The 19,404-nt window shown below is 47.5% G+C and overlaps 2 protein-coding genes across 2 annotated transcripts; both read left to right on the forward strand.

Moving 5' to 3' along the window:
• Positions 1-9,269: 9,269 nt before the first annotated feature.
• LOC308574457 (C-C motif chemokine 4-like) lies at positions 9,270-12,720 on the forward strand. The gene is made up of 3 exons (XM_081172294.1): positions 9,270-9,438; positions 11,788-11,902; positions 12,290-12,720. The coding sequence occupies exons 1-3, from the start codon at positions 9,354-9,356 to the stop codon at positions 12,375-12,377; spliced, it is 288 nt and encodes a 95-aa protein (XP_081028420.1). The 5' UTR covers positions 9,270-9,353; the 3' UTR covers positions 12,378-12,720.
• A 2,500-nt stretch (positions 12,721-15,220) lies between these two features.
• LOC308574456 (C-C motif chemokine 5-like) lies at positions 15,221-19,404 on the forward strand. Its single transcript, XM_081172293.1, has 4 exons — positions 15,221-15,377; positions 16,385-16,441; positions 17,638-17,752; positions 18,654-19,404. Exons 1-4 carry the CDS (start codon positions 15,317-15,319, stop codon positions 18,787-18,789), a joined length of 369 nt encoding a protein of 122 aa, XP_081028419.1. The 5' UTR covers positions 15,221-15,316; the 3' UTR covers positions 18,790-19,404.

The following is a 19,404-nucleotide window of genomic DNA, read 5'->3' on the forward strand; positions in this document are numbered from 1 at the left end:
CCAAGCTGTTCATTCGCAAGGCATTGTACAAGGCAATGTTACAGCCTGGGGTTACAATGCAGGAACACCTACACAGTTTACAGTTAAAGTTTTCTGCGCTACAGGAAAGAGACTGTGCGTTAGACCAGCAGGAGAAGGTGGCTATTATTTTGAGTTCTCTCCCGGAAAGCTGGGATAATTTAGTTTTGTCTCTAGAAGGCATGCAGGAGCGTGATTTATCAGTCAGTTACGTTACTGGGCGTTTGATTGAAGAATGGCAGAAGAGGCAAGAAAGGTTGTTGGCTGCAGAGGCTTCTACAGGTGGGCGGTTTGGAAGGAGTTCTCATGCCGTGCCAGAGGTGAAGCAAAAGCAGCGTACTGGTGAGGAGTCAGCGTTTGCTGTTAGGCGTTGTTTCCGATGTGGGTCTTCAGCGCATCTAAAACGACAATGTCCGGAGTTGGTCAAGTCTCAGTTGCCGGTGCAGGAGCAGAGACGAGATCAGCAGCAGCAGCAGCATAAAAAGAAATTCTTCAAACGAAAACAGTCGGCTCAGCTGGTGACCGGCGAGGTCAAGAGTGCTGATGAGAAACAAGCTGTCTGGGTGGTCGATTCGGGAGCGTCTCGCCACATCGTGAATTCAGATGAATTGTTTGTTTCCAAGAACTCAGCACAGCGCAGCCAGGTGGCTCTAGCAGACGGAAGTACTTCCGAAGTGATTTCGGGGGGTGCAGTTTATGTTCCTTGTCTTCGTGAATGCCTGCAAAATGTACTTTGTGTGCCGTCATTAAGGAGCAATCTGATGTCTGTAGATTGTTTGCTAAAAGCTGGGTTTAAAGTGCATTTTGAAGGAGACAGTTGCATTATTAAGAAGGCTGGTGAGATTTTAGGCACTGCTAAGTCAGAGGGAGGCTTGTTTTGGCTTAAAGCAGGATCTCAAGTTGCAGCAGTAGTCAGTAAATCTCAGCCTGCAGTGAATAACAAAGCTATACATGACAACTGTGTGCACTTGTTGCATAGGAAAATGGGGCATGCTTGCTGGAAAAGTGTACTAAAAATGTCTGAATTGGCTGATGGGGGTAATTTAAAGAGTTGTAACAAGTACCTTGATTGTAATGTTTGTAAAAAGGTTAAAACCCACAGAGTCTCTTACCCCAGAAGTGACAGAGTTAGTGAGGCACCGCTACAGCTGGTTCACATGGACGTAATTGGTCCATTTGCTGTAAGCAGGGGTGGATCGCGTTTTTCACTAACAATTGTGGATGACGCCACGCGTTATTCTTGGGTTTTTCCCATGAAGAATAAGGGTGACGTGTTCACTAAGTTTAAAGGCTGGGTGGCATCTGTGGAAAGATTTCTGTCCATTAAACTCAAAAGGATACAGACGGACAGAGGTGGCGAATTTATGTCAAATGCCTTTAAAGATTGGTTGCAAAAGCGTGGCATTGGGCATAGAAAAACGAACGTTTTTTCCCCAGAGGAGAATGGCGTTGCAGAGCGAAAAAACAGATCTTTACAAGATATGATGTTTGCCATGCTTGAAGATGCTGATTTGCCCATGTCTTATTGGGGGGAGAGCATGCTCACCGCGTGTTATCTCCAAAACAGGCTCTTTCATCAAACAATAGGTACAACTCCGTACTTTAAATTGTTTCAGAAAAAACCTAAAATTGACCATTTGCATGTGTTTGGATCAAAAGCCTGGGTATTAATTCCGAAACAAATGAGAAAGAAGGGAGATCCTAAGACCAAACAGCTAGTGTTTGTGGGTTACCAGGAGCTGGGAAAAGGTTTCCGCTTTGCTGAAGGGACAAATGGCATTGTGATCTCCAGGAATGCCAGTTTTTGTGAACATAGTGGCTGGGAGAGACTACATGCCAATACTGAGGTTTGGTTTGAACCTTCCCAGGAGCTTCATGACTCTGAAAGTAGACACAGAGAATCAGAGTCTGAGGGGGAGGAAAGTTCAGATAAGAGCTCTCAAGAAAGTGGAGTTAGCCAGAGACCAGTTGCTAAGCAACAAAAGAGAGGTCATAGTTCTGAGGAGGAAAGTGGGTCAGAAGAAAAATTTTCTCCCAGAAGATCTAAAAGACAAAACAAAGGAGTGCCTCCAGTGCGTTTTTCTCCTGATACTGCAAATGTGTTTAGTGTAAGTGCAGAGCCCAAGAGTTTTCAGGAGGTGTTAAAGTTACCAAAAGAGGAGGCAGAGCTCTGGAAACAGGCAATGGAGGAAGAGATGTCCTCTCTGAATGAGCATAAGGTTTTTACACCAGTAGCAGCGCCTGAGGGGGCAAAGATTGTAGGCTGCAGGTGGGTGTACAAAAGACTTAGGCCCGGTTAGGACATATCTAGGGTTGGAAGTGTGCTGGGCCCAAGATGGCAGCTGCCTAATTAGTCAGCAGAACAAAGTTAAACAACTACTGACTACATACAGGATGCAGGATTGCAAAGGGGCAGCGGTGCCTATGGATCCAGGTTTCATAAAAACACTTCATACAGATGAGAGTCCTGAATTTGAACATCCTGATGTATATCACTCTGTAATTGGAAGTTTATTGTATATAGCACAGTGGTCCAGACCTGATATTAGCTATGCAGTAGGCATATTAAGTAGATTGGTCTCAAAACCCACACTAAATGCCTGGAAAGGGGTAAAACAAGTTCTGAGGTATCTCAAACAGACAATTGGCTATATGTTACAATTAAATTCTTCAGAGGATGAAATGTTGAGTTGCTACTGTGATAGTGACTGGGGAAATTTGCCAGATAGAAAATCTGTCACAGGACTAGTCATAATGGTCGGTGGAGCTTTAATCAGCTGGCGGTCACGCAAGCAAGACGTTGTAAGTGTGTCATCAACGGAATCAGAGTACGCCGCATTGAGTGAATTGTGCAACGAGGTGATTTATTTCAAGCATTTGATGGCAGATTTAAATGTAAATTGTGGAGAACCAGTACAAGTTTACATTGATAATCAAGCTTGTATAACCTTAAGTAAAACAGAGGGTTTCAAATCGCGTTCCAAACATATCTCTGTAAAATACCAAAATGTACGTTGCTGTGTACAAGACAATGTAATCACCTGTACTTATGTGTCAAGTGAAGAAAATGTAGCAGATGTGTTAACTAAACCATTGGCAAAGATAAAGAACAAGCGAATGTGCAAGGGTTTAGGTTTGCTGGAAAAATAATCTCCTACATAGGTGTATTTGGAGTTAATTGTTCAGCAGAATCTGTGAGGGGGTGTTCAGTTTCTGTTAATTGGTTCTCGTGAGAAACTTGCAGATTCTAGCTTCACCAATTAACTCCAGCTGGTGGCAATTTACTCTTGGCAGAAAGCCCAGGTCTGCTTGACCTAGAAACTACTCACTCTGATTGGTTAACGAGCAGCACTCAACTCTGTTATCTAGGGATTGCTAGCACAGTTTGGTGTGAGGTGTGTTAGGAGTTAGAAGTGCTGTGTATGGTTTTGAGAGAGAGAAAGAGAGGGTTTATTTTGCTTTTATTTGTATGCAGAAACTCTGCTGGTTTTATTTTTTTCCTTTTAATAAATCCTGTAAATAGTTATTCTGAGTCTAGCTGACTAGTCATTACCGCCGCGACTAGCTTCTTCGCTGTGCAGGAAAACTCTGCTACGTTTGGGCTAAAGCCAATAGGGCTATGCCTGACACTCCAAAGTTCCATGAATATCTTTATTGTGGTCCATAGACCCACTAAACAGTTTCAAAACAAGATACAGTTAAAACAACCAAACAACAGGCAAAAGAGACCAAGGTGGTCATTTTGTTATGTCTAGAGCATGGTGGTCTTTTTTTTCTTGCGACCTCTGAAAAAAACTTTGCCACGGTCAGTGTAATAAAGGTGGTATATATGCTTCTCCACCTGCTCATTTCATCCCCATAATAACCCTGTGAGGAGGGTTAGGCTGAGAGACAGAGGCTGGCTCCCAAGGTCAGGTGATGCACTTCATAGACAAGTGAAGATTCAAACCCTGGTCTCCCGGTTCCTAGTCCCAAAACTCTAACCACTCACCACATTCATCGTTGTCTCCTTGGCTGTCAGATCACAAAGGCTCAGCTAGTCCAGATGACCTTTTTTCTCCAGGTTTATGGCTGGTCTTTTATTTTCTGCACAGATTTCCCCAGCCTTAAACTCCAGCAAATGGTAGCATAAGTGTCAGGGTTCAGGGACTTAGCTGCCTCCCCCCCTTTGGCAGGAGATAAGCAGAACAAAGCGAAAGGAGTCTCTTGCCAGTCCGAAATTTTAATGATCACAGTGAGAGAGCAAAGAACCCATTCCTAGGAATGAAGGTGCTCCCAATTAAGGGTTTCACCCTAGTCACCCGCTTCACTTCTGTGTCTTGCAACCTGATCTCACAACCACTGTGCTTTCTGTCCTGCCATCTTATCTGCTCTCCTTGACCTTGGGTTGTGTAAATGGATGCTTTCCAGCGACAATGAGTCTGTTTACTCTCTCTCTCCCAGTTCTTCTCCTCCTAGCTGTTCCCCACACAGTACTTCCCAGCTTCTGTCTTCTGAACTATGGCCCTCTGCAAACCACTGTTCCAAATCCATACTATCCTCCTGCTCCTGGGAAGATTCAAGATCCTGATCAGGAGCAAGGGGACGGGGAGGCTCCGTCCATTCCTCCTCAGTGTGGGCCTCCTCAGCATGGTCCCTGACAATAAGAAAGGCAGGAAACCGCTAAGGAGGCACTTTCATTGCATTTTTGCATCGGAATCCATTATTTGAGTCTATTCCAATGGTTTTTTTCTAAAGCTTTGAATGGGAAAATAGAACTTCCATCATATCTGAGTTGAGTTTCTTCCACTGCTCAATTCCGGTTCTTTCTTCCCTTTTCTCATAATCTTATTTTTAGAAGGATGGGACACTATCTTGGGACTGATGAGAATGCAGTTCAAATGCTTCATTGGCAAAAAAATAAGGCCCAGTGTGATAAAACATACAGGGTAGGTGAAATCAGACGATTTCCCATTCCCTTGCATTTCATTAAAAGCTAGGAATTTCCAGGGCAGCTGTGCAAAGCTTGCTTCCTGCCAGCAGGAATCACGAGATATGTTGTATTTTCCCCTTTTACTTTCTAAAAAAAGAATAAGAGGGAGAAAAAGGAAAGAATAAATTCTGTCGTCTTCCTCGGGTTTAAACAACAGCAGCAACACTCTTTCTCTAACCCAGTGATACTCAAAATTTGGGGGGCCACCCCTCCTTAATTCCATAAATTCGTCCTCAGTGCTGCCCACCCTCCCTTATAGAAAGCATCATTCAGAAGAGCGGTTTGCACAACCCACTAAGGGAGATGATGAATTGTAGCGCTGGGAGGGACCCCAAGGGTAATCTAATCCAGGGTTTCCCAAACTTGGGTTTCCAGCTGTTTTGGGACTACAGTCCCCATCATCGCTGACTGCTGGGCTGCATAGGTAGGAATGATGGGAGTTGTAGTCCAAAAACAGCTGGAGACCCAAGTTTGGGAAACCCTGATCGCCCAACCCCCTGCAGTACAGGAATCTTTTGCCCAACATGGGTCTCAAATCCAAAACCCTGAGATTAAGTGCCTCATGCTCTACCGACTGAGCTAAGATAATAAAATTAAACCTAGTAACAAATCTATTGCACATTTGTTCAATATCCAAATAAAGCAATTTAGTTTAATTGATGCAGCAAAATGGATGAACTTATTCGTTTATTTATTAAATTTCATCCAAGGTTTGAAGCCTTGTTTTTCACACCAGCTTCACACCAACTGGGGTCCTTATTTGTTTATTTCATCAGATTCATGCACCATTTGACTGTGGGAAAAGAAGCGAGGCATGGTTCGCGAAAAAGATGAAGCAATAAGGAGAATGAACAACAATAATTTAAGACTTTCAAAGAGCTAAAATAACAACAAACTAAAAACAGATTAAAACCCACATCAACTTTCTAAACTTCTGGACAGGCTTGTCTAAAACAAAAATGTTTTTAGCAGGCGCCAAAAAGAGTACACTGAAGGTGCCTGCCGGATGTCAAGTGGCAAGGAGTTCCAAAGTGTAGGGTTAAGCCATTCCTGATCTGTATCTAACCAAGGGGTGAACATTTCTGCATGGGGTAAAGACAGCCCAGCCCAGCCAACACCCCCTGGAATGAACCTGAGACTAACTGAGCTGTCCTGATGTGAACAGCTGGGGGTGAGGAATGAAATGCATTAAGAAACAACACCTCACTGTGCTCTGGTGCCGAATGTGAACACATCCTATGGCCTCTCAGGACAGGTAAAATAAAATCTTATTCACACAGTGCATAGTTGAACTATGAAACTCCCTCCCACAGAAGGCGGTGATGGCCTTCAACCTAGATGAATTAGACAAATTCATGGAGGAGAGGGCTGCTGATGGATGCTAGCCACAATGGCTCTGCTTTGCCTCCATGGTTAGAGACAGCAATGCTTCTGAATACCAGTTGCTGGAACCACAGCAGAGGAGGCTGCTCTTGTGATTGGGCTCTGCTTTCCAGAAGATGCATCTGGGTGGCCACTGCGAGGACAGGAAGCTGGGCTGGGTGGGTCAATATTGGCCGGACCCAGCAGGCTCTGCTTATGTTCTTCTGTTCATACTGAGCATTTGTTCTGATTTGTTTTGTGGGGAGGTTACATGACCACAATCCTTCATCGTGATTTGCAGGTGGGGTGTTTATGCATCTTGCCCTTAGTCATGCCTTCATCATATGCTTCTCATTGCATTTCCCCACCACTTTCTCAACCACAGAAAGTCTGGCTCCTCTCATCTTTTGTGTGCTTTTCGGGTGCCAAGGCAACAGAGCCTTTTAACCCACTTTAACTGAGCAAACCTACAGTTCCTGGTAGGCCCTTGCAAAACGCTAGCAGAGTCAAGTGTAGAGGGGAACTTACACTGGTTGACCTTGGGCCATTCATAAGACACCTGAATAGACTTGGATCTGGCCAAAGTGGGCTAGTCCAGCATCCTGTTCTGACAGTGACCAAGCAGATCCCTATCATGGGAGACCCACAAGCAGGATCCTGTGGTTTCCAGCAACTGGTATTCAGAAGCATCACTGCCTCAAACTCTGGATGCAGAGCGTAGCCATAATGGCTAATCGCCATCAGTGTCCCTCTCCTCCATGAATTTGTCTACTAAATCCTCTTTTAAAGCCATCCAAGTTGGTGGTCATCACTGCCTCCAGTGGGAGGAGTTCCATAGTTTAACTAGACAAAAGTCCTTCCTTTTCTCTGTCCTGAAACTTCCAACATGTAGCTTCCTTGGATGTCCACGTGTTCTGGTGTTACGAGAGAGGGACAAAAGCTTTTCTCTGTCCACTTGCTCCACGCCAGGCATCATTTTATAAACTTCCATCAGAACCTGAGAGCCATAGCGACTCTCCCCACTTACAATCCTGGCTACTGCTGTTCAGAGGCATTTACTGCCTCTGTCAGTGGCTAGTAGTTGTACTATCCCCCATGGATTTGTCTAATCCTCTTTTGAAGCCATCCAAGTTGATGGCCCTCACTGCCTCCTGTGGGGGTGAGTTCCACAGTTTAACGATACACTGTGTGAAGGAGCATCTGTCCCAAACCTTCCAACATTCAACTTCATTGGATAGCCATCATTTCTCCCTATCCACTTCCTGCATGCTATGTATCATAGGAGCCAAGTCCTAGGGGCAGAGGTCCCTTTGGCCATCCCACCAAAATATTTGAGGGGGCTGGGCCACCCCCCAAAGTTGATGAGCCTTGCCATTCAAATGGTGTGTGCATGCTCTGTCTTGTGATTGGTTATGCTGGGTGGGACTTAACTGCCTCCCCAATATTTTTTCTTTCTTTCTTTCTTCTTCTTTTCTTCTTCCTTCTTTTCTCTTCTCTGACATGCAGCAGACATTTAGAGCACACCACTCTCCATGAATCTTGGGAACTGTAGTTTGTTATGGGTGTTGCGAATTGTAGCTCCGCCACGAGCAATCTACCGTTCCCAGGATTTGAGTGTGTGCTTTAAATGTATGTTGCGTACACCCAGCTTCACACACTTCTAAAATGGCACGGCCCCTCAGTCCAGCCTACTTCACAGGGTCGTTGTGAGGATAAAACAGGGAGGTAGCGATGAGGGAACCATGCATGCCACTGTGTGTGGTCTCTTTAGAGGAAAAATAATAATGGATAACATTAAAAGAACGGTATTTCCAGAGTAAAGCCAAACCTACACACCGCACAGCTGCATGGTGGTCGTTCATGACTTATGTCAAAAGATAAACTTATGGCTGGCAGGTTCCTACAAGTTATGATTTTACCTGGATTTGATCATCTTCCAGGACTTAGTACTGACTGCTCTGTTATGCTTCCATTCGTGCATTGTGGGGAGTTGGACTAGATGACCCTTAGGAGTCCCCTCCAACTCTACAATTCTCTGTTTCTATGACCTTATTATTATTATTATTAGGACCTTATTATTTGCAGCACTGTTTTTCTCTCTCTGCAATGGCTATTTCTCGGCTCTCTGCGTCTCATGTTAGGGGCCGTATGGTGCCAAACAGGCAAGGCATTGTTTGTTTCCGTCTCTCTCAAACATTTCTATTGTGATACGTAGTGTGTGTGTGTGTGTGTGTGTGTGTGTGTGTGTGTGTGTGTGTGTGTGTGAAGGAGATGAGTAACTATATAACCAAGTAGTTGTCATAATGGGTGCAGAGCCTGGGGTGGGGGCCACAGGGGCACCACAACTATAACATAGGATGGAAGGCGAGAGGTGGTAATATATATATATATATATTAAAAGATCCGTGTGAGCTCACGAAAAAACGGTTCTCTTCCTCCCAGCTGCATCCAGAAAAATCCCCTCCGGGAATTTGCAAGAGATGCAAAACGAATGCAAAAGCTCTGTTTGGGGGGCGCTTGCTTAGGGTGGGGCCGCTTCTCCCCCCGGATTGCACAAGTTTTTCTTTTCCCTTTACATCTGGCGCCTGAAAGAGCTGACGCGGCACATTTTCCAGCAGAGGGAGAGTGGAGTGGGGTGCCCATCTTCCCTTCTTTCTACCCGCCGCCCTACCCACCCCCCACTCCGGTTTCACCAGCTCTTCTTCCTTCCTCTCGTGACCCTATGTGGGTGAAGCAATTTTTAAGTCACTTGAGCGGGGCGGCGCAGATGTAATACATCTTCTTCAGAAACTTCCTCTGCTTTTTTGGCCTCCGCGATGGAGGTTCCCGCACCCCTTCGGGGTGACATCACCGCCGACGGGAAATTCCGCCGGCGATGCTCCCCCCCCGCCCGTCCCCCTGATCCATAAAAGGAGGCAAGCTTCATGGAGGGAGCACCAGAGACGGCAAGACCTTCCAGGAGAACCTCAACCAAGATCAGCCACTCCAGCCTCTCAGCAAAATGAATGCTTCTCAATCTCCACGTGCCTGGGTTGTGGCCGCCCTCCTGGTACTGGCCCTCTGCCTCTCGGCCATCGCTGCTCCAGGTCAGTCTCAAGGCTCAGCATGGGGAGCGGAGGGGCATTTGAGGGCAAAGTGGGGGTCCTTCCCCCGGGGTGGGGTTTTGGGGGGCCGGGAGATATGCACGCTCATCATCGTTGCCGCTGCTTGGGAAGCTGTCTCTGCTCTGGCTGGCGGTGGCTCTCTAGGGCAGGCAACCCCAAACTCACCCCGCCAGCCTTTTGGGAACTACAATTCCCACCATCCCTGACCACTGGCCCTGATAGCTAGGGATGATGGGAGTTGTAGTCCCAAAACAACTGGAGGGCCGAGTTTGGGGGTGCCTGCTCTAGGGTTTCTGGGAGAGAGAGTCCTACCTGGAGGTACCAAGGGGGTTGAACTGGGAGCCAAGCAGCCGCTCTGCACTTCAGCTACAGCCCTTTCCAAATAGGAAGCTGCCCTATCAGACCACTGGTCCATCAAGCTCAGTGTTGTCTACACTGACTGGCAGCAGCTTTCCGGGGTTTCGGGCAGGGGGCAGCATGCACAGGATTGCAGCCTCAATCCAGGATTCTCGCCCTCTCCGCTTCCCAATCCTGCGCCACATGAGCTCCTTCCAAAGGCAGGCTTCAGTCGCTTGGAATTCCATCCCCACAGGGAGGGTGGTGTGGCAGTGGAGATGTCCTCTCTGCGCCCTTTGAACTCGGCCCTCTTGTTTTTACAAGGAGTTTTATCCGATTCCACATGGGCTGTTGGAGCTCAGCCACCATGTGCACAGCAGGGCGGACGGGGGCTTAATCCCGCGACCCCACGACAGGGGGAGGGATAGGTTAGAATAGCCTGTGGGCTTTGGGGGCATGTGCAGAGCTCCTCCTCCTCATCACCACTGGATAACCTCCCCTTAAGGTGCTTCTATAGCAGTGTTTCCCAAACGTTTTTGGGCAACGGCACACCTGTTTACTGAAAAAAAATCTCGCGGCACACCACCATTAAAGCCCCGCCCCGTGACGTCAGCGCGCAGCGTCACGCCGGGAGGGACGCACAAAAGTGAAAGTTTTTCCCCTCCCCCTTGCCGGGGAACCTCCAAGCTTTGGGCAGGCAGGCAGGCAGAGCTGGGAAGGGGGTTTCCAGGGGACACGGCAGCTCCTCGAAAGGCTTCTCTCAGCTGCGCTCAATCCTCCTCGGAGAGGATTTCCCCTCCGGTCCCATGCCTTCGTTTGGGGCATCGCTCCGGCTGCTCCCTCTCCCGCCGCGCAGGAGCGATGCCTCTCTCTGGCTCTCCCTCCGCGCAGGCTGAGGGAGGGAGGGAGGTGCGCGTGTGACCCGTCTCTGCTGGGAGACCAAACCCAGCGAGGCAGAGTCGCACGGAGGCACCCAGGCAGCGCTGCCGGCTGCGAGGAGGAGCGCCAGGCAGCAGCAGGAGGCGCGGCCTCTCCTCGCCGCCGCCGCCCCGCCTCTCGCCGCCCGACTCGCCCGCCTCCCTCCAGGCATCTCGCGGCACACCAGCCGATGTCTCACGGCACACTCGTGTGCCGCGGAACACCGGTTGGGAAACACTGTTCTATAGGGATGTGAGTGGGGCTGTGGGTTAAACCACAGAGCCTAGGACTTGACGATCAGAAAGTCAGCGGTTCGAATGCCCGCAACGGGGAGAGCTCCCATTGCTCAGTCCCTGCTCCTGCCAACCCAGCAGTTCGAAAGCACGTCAAAGTGCAAGTAGATAAATAGGTACCGCTCCAGCGGGAAGGTAAACGGCATTTCCGTGTGCTGCTGTGGTTCACCAGAAGTGGCTTAATCACACTGGCCACATGACCTGGAATCTGTATGCCGGCTCCCTCGGCCAGTAAAGCGAGATGAGCGCAGCAACCCCAGAGTCGGTCACGACTGGACCTAATGGTCAAGGGTCCCTTTACCTTTACCTTTAAGGTGCTTCTGCTTTGCACGCAGAAGTTCCCAGGTTCTATCCCCAAGGGCATTTCCAGGTAGGGAGCTGGGGAGAAGACACTCCATCTGAAACCCTGGAAAGCTGCTGCCAGCTAGTGTAAGCAGTCTTGAGCTAAATGGACACAGAACATAAGACAGTAGACCATCTAGTCCAGCATCCTTTTTTTACAGCAGCCAATCAGATGCATCTTCTGATAAACCAGCAGGCAGGACCCGAGCACAAAAGCCCTCTCCTCTTCCATAAATTGGTCCAGTCCTCTTTTAAAGCCTCCCTACTTAGTAGCCATCACTGCCTCCTAAGGTCCACGTTCCCTAGTTCCACCTGATGCTTGCACCTTCCTATGTACATGCTGGATTCAAGAGGCTAGAGGGCAGGAAACGCAATTCCTGGCCAACGACTTTGCAGCAGAGTTTTGCTGGTTGCACTCAACGCCTTTTCCTTTCTCTTCCAGTGGGGTCCGACCCTCCAACTTCCTGCTGCTTCACCTACACGGCAAAGAAGATCCCCCGGAACTACATAGCTGACTATTACGAAACAAACAGCAGGTGCTCTCAGCCAGGTGTTGTGTAAGTATAAAAATAATTCTGCTCTGTTTGCAGCCTCCAGGCATGGGAAAGGGTTGGGGGTGTCCAGCTGTCCCAAAAATAATTATTATTATTATTATTGTTATAATAATAAAAAAATTATTTATTAATAAATATACCAAGCCCGCTCGCTTTCTGCTATCCGTCAGGAGTCTAGCTGAGCCATCCAAGCCCACCCCAAAAAATAATAGAATTGTAGAGTTGGAAGGGGCCGCCGGGGGTCCACCCTGTAATGGAGGAATCACAACTAAAGAATCCCTGACAGACTATGATTTTATGATCCTATCTCCAGGGCAAGAGAGGTCTTGACAGGAAGGCAAAGAAAGCCAGATGGGAGGCTGATTGTGTCTCTCCTTTGATTCCCTCCAGGTTCACCACAAAGAAGGGCCGGGAGATCTGTGCCAACCCCGCAGAGAAATGGGTCCAAGAATACATGGACCACTTCGAGCTGAACTGAGCATCAGTCCTGGAGCAACAGAAGCCGTCGTCCTTGGCTGGGTCGATGGGCATCCCAGGCCTGGCATCATTTCCTGCCGAGGGCATCTCAAGAACACCACTCAGCTAGTGGCTTTTGTTTTGACCTTGAAGTCAAAACCTCAGGGACTTTCTATGATAATTTAAATTTATTTAAGGTATTTTATTTTCCTCAAACCCTAAGGGTCCACCCCTGCTAATTATTTTATTTATGTAACTTTGGAGGGAACACAAAGCAATCAACCTCTTTGCTATTTTTATACATATGACTGTTTTAATATTACCACAGAATAAGAATTTCCCCAATAAATGTTTTTTTTCTACAAGTTCTGTTGTAAGCTGAGTGTTTCTTCCTACCCACCTGTTTGCAATCTGTGGTGTAAAAGAGGGTCCTCCTCTCTATCCCTTTGGGCTCTCAGAATCCCAAGGCCAGCTGGGATGGGGAACCAAATACATACGGCCCTCGATACCTCCCTCTTTGGCCCTCAGATCTCCCCACAGGTTGCCCCCACCTTCCACTAGCCCAGTTTCAAGTTTTCATTGGGTGTTTTTGCCTGGCTGCAAATGTTTCCTTGAACACTGATGATGCTTAGTTGTGCATCTGTGCAAAAAAAAAAAAGATTGCAGATAAATAGCAAAGGTAACATTGTTGGTCCATAAGGGGGCCGGGAGGGATCCACAGATGGGAATCCTTTTATTATCACCAAGGGGAGGGGTCATCTTTTGGATCAGCAACTGGTTACATAACAGGAAGCAGAGAGAAGGAATAAATGCACAGCTTTCTGAATGCAAAGAGGCAGAAAGTGGAGTCCTCCAAGGAACAGTATTGGGACCTGTCCTTTCTAACCTTAGGGGTGAGCAGTGAGGGGACCAAGTTTCCTGCTGATCCCAAATTGTTCAAGGTGGTTGAAACAAAAAACTGGTAGATCCTTCATCTGCCACTTGGACAGCATCTCCCGATGCTCCTCCCTCTGCCTCCATTGCCCTCACAGCAAGAAGCTCTTTCACCAAAGGGTTGTCTAGCACAAGCTCCTACAACCTTTTCAGAACAGGTGGGTGGTTGCCCAGTCCTGGCACCCAGTGAAATGTGGGCATGTTCAGTGTAAATGAAGCTGAGCCAGTGCAAAGAGAAACTGAACCGGAAGAGCAAACGGTCTCTTGTGGAGTATGGATTCCTGAGGGGTTATTTCCATTGTTCAGGGAGAGGTTTTTCCCTTGGGCTCAGTCTGTTATTGGGTACTGTTGTGATCCTCCAGAAGATTTCTGAGATACTAATGGCACACTTACTGGCACCCCCTGCCATGTCCAAACATGACCCCTTCACAGAGTTGGGCAAAAGAGAAATCTCCCTGGTACCCTGGTGACTCTAGATAAGCCTGCTCCTAAGAAGGACATAAGAAAAGCCTCCTGGATCAGGCCAATGGTCCATCTAGCCTAGCAGGCTGTTCCTACAGTGGGTGCTTTTCTTCAAAGCATGGAGCTGCAGCAGTCTTGGCACAAATGGTCTCTTATCAACAAAGAAGATGCCACAGATTGCCTGCATGTTTAGATGTGCCCATATCCTGCCTTGGTATCTTGGGCATCAGGCCCTCCTTATCAGAAGATTGCAAACTGCTTTGCCGCCTGCAATTTCCTGAGGTTTGATTATGTCCCCTCTGCATTCTGGAGGCTGCAGACACAATACAGACCCGTGTCTTTGGTGACCCTGCGCCAAACCACCCCCTGCGTGATTCCAAAAGACATCTTTAGTTGGTGTCAAACCAGGCTTGGTTCTCTGCATGAATCTCAACCCATGGAGATTGGTATTGTGCTTTTTAACTTATTCATAAACAATCTGGATTCACAGGAGAGCAGTGAGGTGGCCAAATTTGCTGTTAATGCGGAATTGTTCAGGGAGGTTGAAACTGTTCCAAGCCACCTCATTCTCCAAGGAGAGAGAGAATGCAGGGGTCCCAGGAACTTTCCCAGGTTTAGATTCTTTGAAATGAGGGTCAGCAGAGACTGTGGTATCTATGGGGCATATGGTTTATTTATACATAGATACAAGCTGAGTATAAGATGTAGGAGGTTCACAGCATCAGCACCCCAGCAGATCTTGCTTCTCCATCAGTCACAGCTTCAGATACAGCACAGAGCTACCTGTCTCTGCAGCCTCCAGCTTCCAGCCTGCTTCCAGCCCAGCTCACATTGCTCTCCTATCCAGCAGCTAGATGGGAAAAGGTGGAGGAAAGGCCCAACAAAACAAAACACTGACTGGGAAGCGAGGAGGGGGCATTTGCCACACTTCCATGTCCCTAACATGGCCTGATCCTTCTCTGGACCTTGTTCCAACTGTCCTGTGTTTACCCTCACAGGGCCTCAGCCCTCCCCTGATGCTTTGGAAGCATCTGAGCTGTTTACCTAGAAATGGGCTTGGCCCAATAAATGCCTCTTATCTTATCAATCAAAAGATGCCATGGATGATGGGCCTCATGATACGTCCATGATATCCTGCCTTGGTATCTTGGGCGTCAACCACTCACTATCTCCCTTGCTTTTGGGTGGAGCGGAAACTGTCTAGAAATATCTCCTATAGACAAGAGACCAGGAGGAGCCTCAGCGGCCGAGGAAGGAGTCTGAAAGGGCAATGAGTCCTCTTTCCATCTTATCAATCGAAAGATGCCACAGATGATGGGCCTCAGACATGTTTGCATCCTGACTCTGTATCTTGGACATCAGCCTCTTGCTATCTCTATCGCTTTCAGGGGTGGGGGAACTTTTCTGAAGCTATCTGTCCTGTGACATCCTCTCCAGATGTTGTAATCGCAATTGTTTTGTGGCTAGAATCACCTATAAGAAGAGACCAGGGGAGCTTCATGGTACTGAGCGTCAAGGCATCCAAGGAAGGAAAGACCCCAGATCGTCTCTCCATCTCCACCTGCCATGAAGCTGTCTCTGGTTGCCCTCCCCTTTCTCCTTTTGGCTCTGGCTTCTGCTAGTCCACGTGAGTCTGCCCTTCTCATATGTGGGTTTATTTATTTAGGAGATTTATACCCACTTTTGTCTGATTTTCACAACAACGATGTAATGACTATTATTATTATTATTATTATTATTATTATTATTATTATTATTATTACAGGTGGCACTGTGGCCTAAACCTCTGAGCCTCTTGGGCTTGCCGATCAGAAGGTCGGCGGTTCGAATCCCCACGACAGGGTGAGCTCCCGTTGCTGGGTCTCAGCTCCTGCCAACCTAGCGGTTCGAAAGCACTCCAGTGCAAGTACAGTGGTACCTTGTGTTACAAACTTAATTCATTCCGGAGGTCCGTTCTTAACCCGAAACTGTTCTTAACCTGAGGCACACTTTCACTCATGGGGCCTCCCGCTGCCAGCATGCCGCCAGCACGTGATTTCCATTCTCATCCTGGGGCAAAGTTCTCAACCTGAGGTACTACTTCCGGGTTAGCAGAGTTTGTAACCAAAGTGTTTGTAACCCAAGGTACCACTATAGATAAATAGGTACTGCTGCAGCGGGAAGGTAAACAGCGTTTCCGTGTGCTCTGGCACTCGTCACGGTGTCCTGTTACACCAAAAGTGGTTTAGTCATGCCAACCACATGATTCGAAAAGCTGTCTGTGGACAAATGCAGGCTCCCTCAGCCTGAAAGCGGAATGAGCGCCGCAACCCCATAGTCGCCTTTGACTGGACTTAACCATCCAGGGGTCCTTTGCCATTGTTGTTGTTGTTGTTTTCTTACATTTCTTAGTTGCTTTATACAAAAAGTCTTACAGCAACTTAACAATATAAAATGAAGCCCGATAAGATCAGATGAAACCAGTTTAAAATTAGGGTGGGGGACCATAGATAAGTATAGTATTTGGAAAGGACATAGTCATTTATTTAAAACACAGCATGGAGAACCTTCAGTCTTCTGGTGGATGGAGACAGAGGGGGCTTCCTTTTGGCTCTGCAGACAAGCCAATACTCTCCATTCCTTTCTCCCTTTCAGGTGAATATGATGAGGAGTTTGGGATCCATGATAAGTCTATTCCCAGTGCTGGTCTTGGTAAGTCCTCCTTTCGGGGTGTCCACAATAGTCAAGCAAGCCAAGTGGTACCAGGGTCACGTGCCAGGGTCATGTGCTTTTGTGCCTAATCCAAAAGGCAGCAGAGGTTATCCCATGAGGACTACAGTGGCACAGCCCTCTCAAGCAGATTGTCAGGCAACTTGCAAATCCACGCCTACAAAAGAAATCTGAAATCCACACCATCTTGCCTCTTTCCCCCAAACCTGGAAGATATTCTCCCTAATCTCAGATGCAAGAGTCTGATTGTGATTGCTCCCTGGTGTGTGAGGTACTCTGCACATGATCAGAGGTTGTTACTTCACACTTGCAGGATTGAGCCATCCATTGAAAATATGTTCTGATGTGCCCTGGCTCAAATGAAACAATCATTTTTTTATCTATCCATTGGAATCATGGGTTTAAATTTAGAGGGGAAAGGTGTTGCAGATAACGAAAAGCTGGTTTTTGTTTGGGGGGGACTGCATGCAGCTGGAAGCAAATATTCCATGGTGGGGGGGGTTTTTTCCTTGTATTTTTGAAGCGTTGTGTGTTTATTTAATTGTTCTCTCTGTTTTATACACAAAATGGAAAAAACATTCTCCTGGTAAGTCTTCCTTGTCTCCCTCTCCTCAACCATTTTTTTTCTATCAGTTGGAAATATTGGTTTTCATTTAGAGGGGAAAGGTGTTGCAGATAATGAAAAGCTGGTTTTCCTTGGTGGGGGGACATGGTGGGGGGTTTCCTTGTATTTTTTAAGCATTGTGTGTTTGTTTCATTTTGGGGCAAGGGGTGTGGAGGCACAATCAGGACTTGACTACATCCTAGTCATCCAAAATTCAGTGGTTTCTAAACACACTTGCATGTACATACACATACACACACACAGGTTCTCTCTACCCAGCAATGAAGGTGCAAGTTCCAGACAGGTTCTGCCACTTCAGCAGCAAGGAGGGGGCACAGACTGGTCTTGGTGAAGGGGGGGGGATCTTGTCTGCCCTGGAGGGAGTCTTGAGTGCTAGATCAAAAGCCCTGGGGACCACATTCAGAGTTCCTCCATGCTTGCTTCTAATGCAAGGGCCTCCACACAGAGACAAGGATGTGTAAGTTTGGATGTTTGATGTGAAAAAATTTAAAACAACCAGTGCTAATAAATTGAGTCAATTAACAACAGTACTTACTTATACCACTTCTTACAGTTGGGCTGGATCCCTCGTCTCCCTGCTGTGAAAATTATTCCAAGATAAAATTCCCAAGGAGCATCGTGAAGGATTATTTCTACACCAGCAGCAACTGTCGTCTGTCTTCTGTAGTGTAAGTTTCCGCATCAGGGCAAAAACCAAGAGGCCAGCTGGATAACATGTTTCAAAGGGTAGAAGGTGAAGTGAGGCTTAAGCACTTGGGGGACAGATTGAGAAAATCATGAGAGTAGATCCCAGAAAAATGGAGAAATTGTCACTCGGGAGAAGAGATAGGCTGTGACTATTTTCCAGTCTTAAATTCAGTTCAGCATTTCAGCAGAGGCTTGCAAATAATAATAATTAACATTGCATAAAAATCTGTTAGACATTATTGTGCATTTTGCTCCTAATTTATGCATTTTTACAATCAACCCCCCCCCCCACCGCCCTCGCCCCCGCCAACAGGTTGCAGTTTTGGACTCCAAAATGCAGAGAAGGGTAGGCACCAAGTTACTTCCGAAGAGTGGGGGAGCCTGTTGCGCACTTGGGACATCATGTGCTCGACGTGTGACATTGCATCATCTGGAGAAGGCTGAACATAGAGCCCAGCATGGCGCAGTTTCAATGGCTGGCAGTTCCTCCTCTCTTGTGCTCAGAAGGAGCCAGTCACTGTAGCTGTGCCATGCTCAGTTCCGTGCTCAGCCTCCTCCTCAGCCCCCTGCCAACAGATATTGAACAGGGCAAAGACAACTTGGCCCCACAGAGCCAGCACCCCAGTGGGCCTATTCATTTGGGAAGCATGGATTTGATGGGATCACATTAACACTGCAGTCAGAAGCAATTTCTTTTCCATCTCTATACCCTGCTGAGGACACAGGGTCCATGGCAAGGTTGATCCTGGTGCCTTTTGACATGGGAAGCGGGCTGCCTGCCTTTTTCTCCAGACCCAAGAGAAGTGGGGTCCTCAGGCTAGTGGAGAATGAAAAGGGCACATTCAGTGACACATGGTGAATGTCTGTTTCTTTCTCTAACAGGTTTGTATTCAAGAGAGGAGGAACAGGCTGTGCTGACCCAAATGCCCAGTGGGCCAAGGATCTTATGGAATACATTGACAGCATTAAGCATTCCCCCAGCTCAAGACCCACAACTGTGCCTATCCCCAGCGCATAGCCCACATTAGGAAACGGCACTTGGAGCCACGGCAGTCTCCTTGCCTCTTCGCTGAACCTCTTCCCTCTCTCTCTCTCTCTTTCCCCCCCCTCCCTCTATCTCTCTCTCTGCCCGCTCTTATTCTGTCCCCTTCATGGCTGAAGAGAGTCTTCATTCAAGGGACTCTGTGGTTATCAAGGCAGCAATCTAGGAGCAGCCAGCCTGCTTGTGAGAAAGGGTCTACCAGAAAGTAGTTCCTGAAGTCAGCAGGTGCCCCTTTCATAGCTAAGTCAATCAACACTGTTTAGCAAGTTCTGTTCAAGCAACCAAGCATCTGTTTCCAAGCAGCTTTTCAAAATGTTGATTTCCAGTGTGTGGGTGCAGGACGAATCCATTTTGCCAGGGCTTTTAAGGAAATTCCCAAAGCATGATTTAAATCTCACCTTGGGTATCTGTCTTGAGAATCCACACAGCAAAAGTTTCTGAATTCTTTGCTCTCTGCTTGAGAGGCAACTTTAAGCACACTGATTTCTGCTTGTGTTGTTGTTAAGTGTTGCTTATCAGACTATGTCTTCAAATGGGCCAGTCTGCAGTTCTGCTGTTGACTTCTGAAAATAAAGATGCAGTTTGAGTTCC

This window comes from Podarcis bocagei, assembly GCF_964188305.1.
Source record: "Podarcis bocagei genome assembly, chromosome: 15".
Lineage (NCBI taxonomy): Eukaryota > Metazoa > Chordata > Lepidosauria > Squamata > Lacertidae > Podarcis > Podarcis bocagei.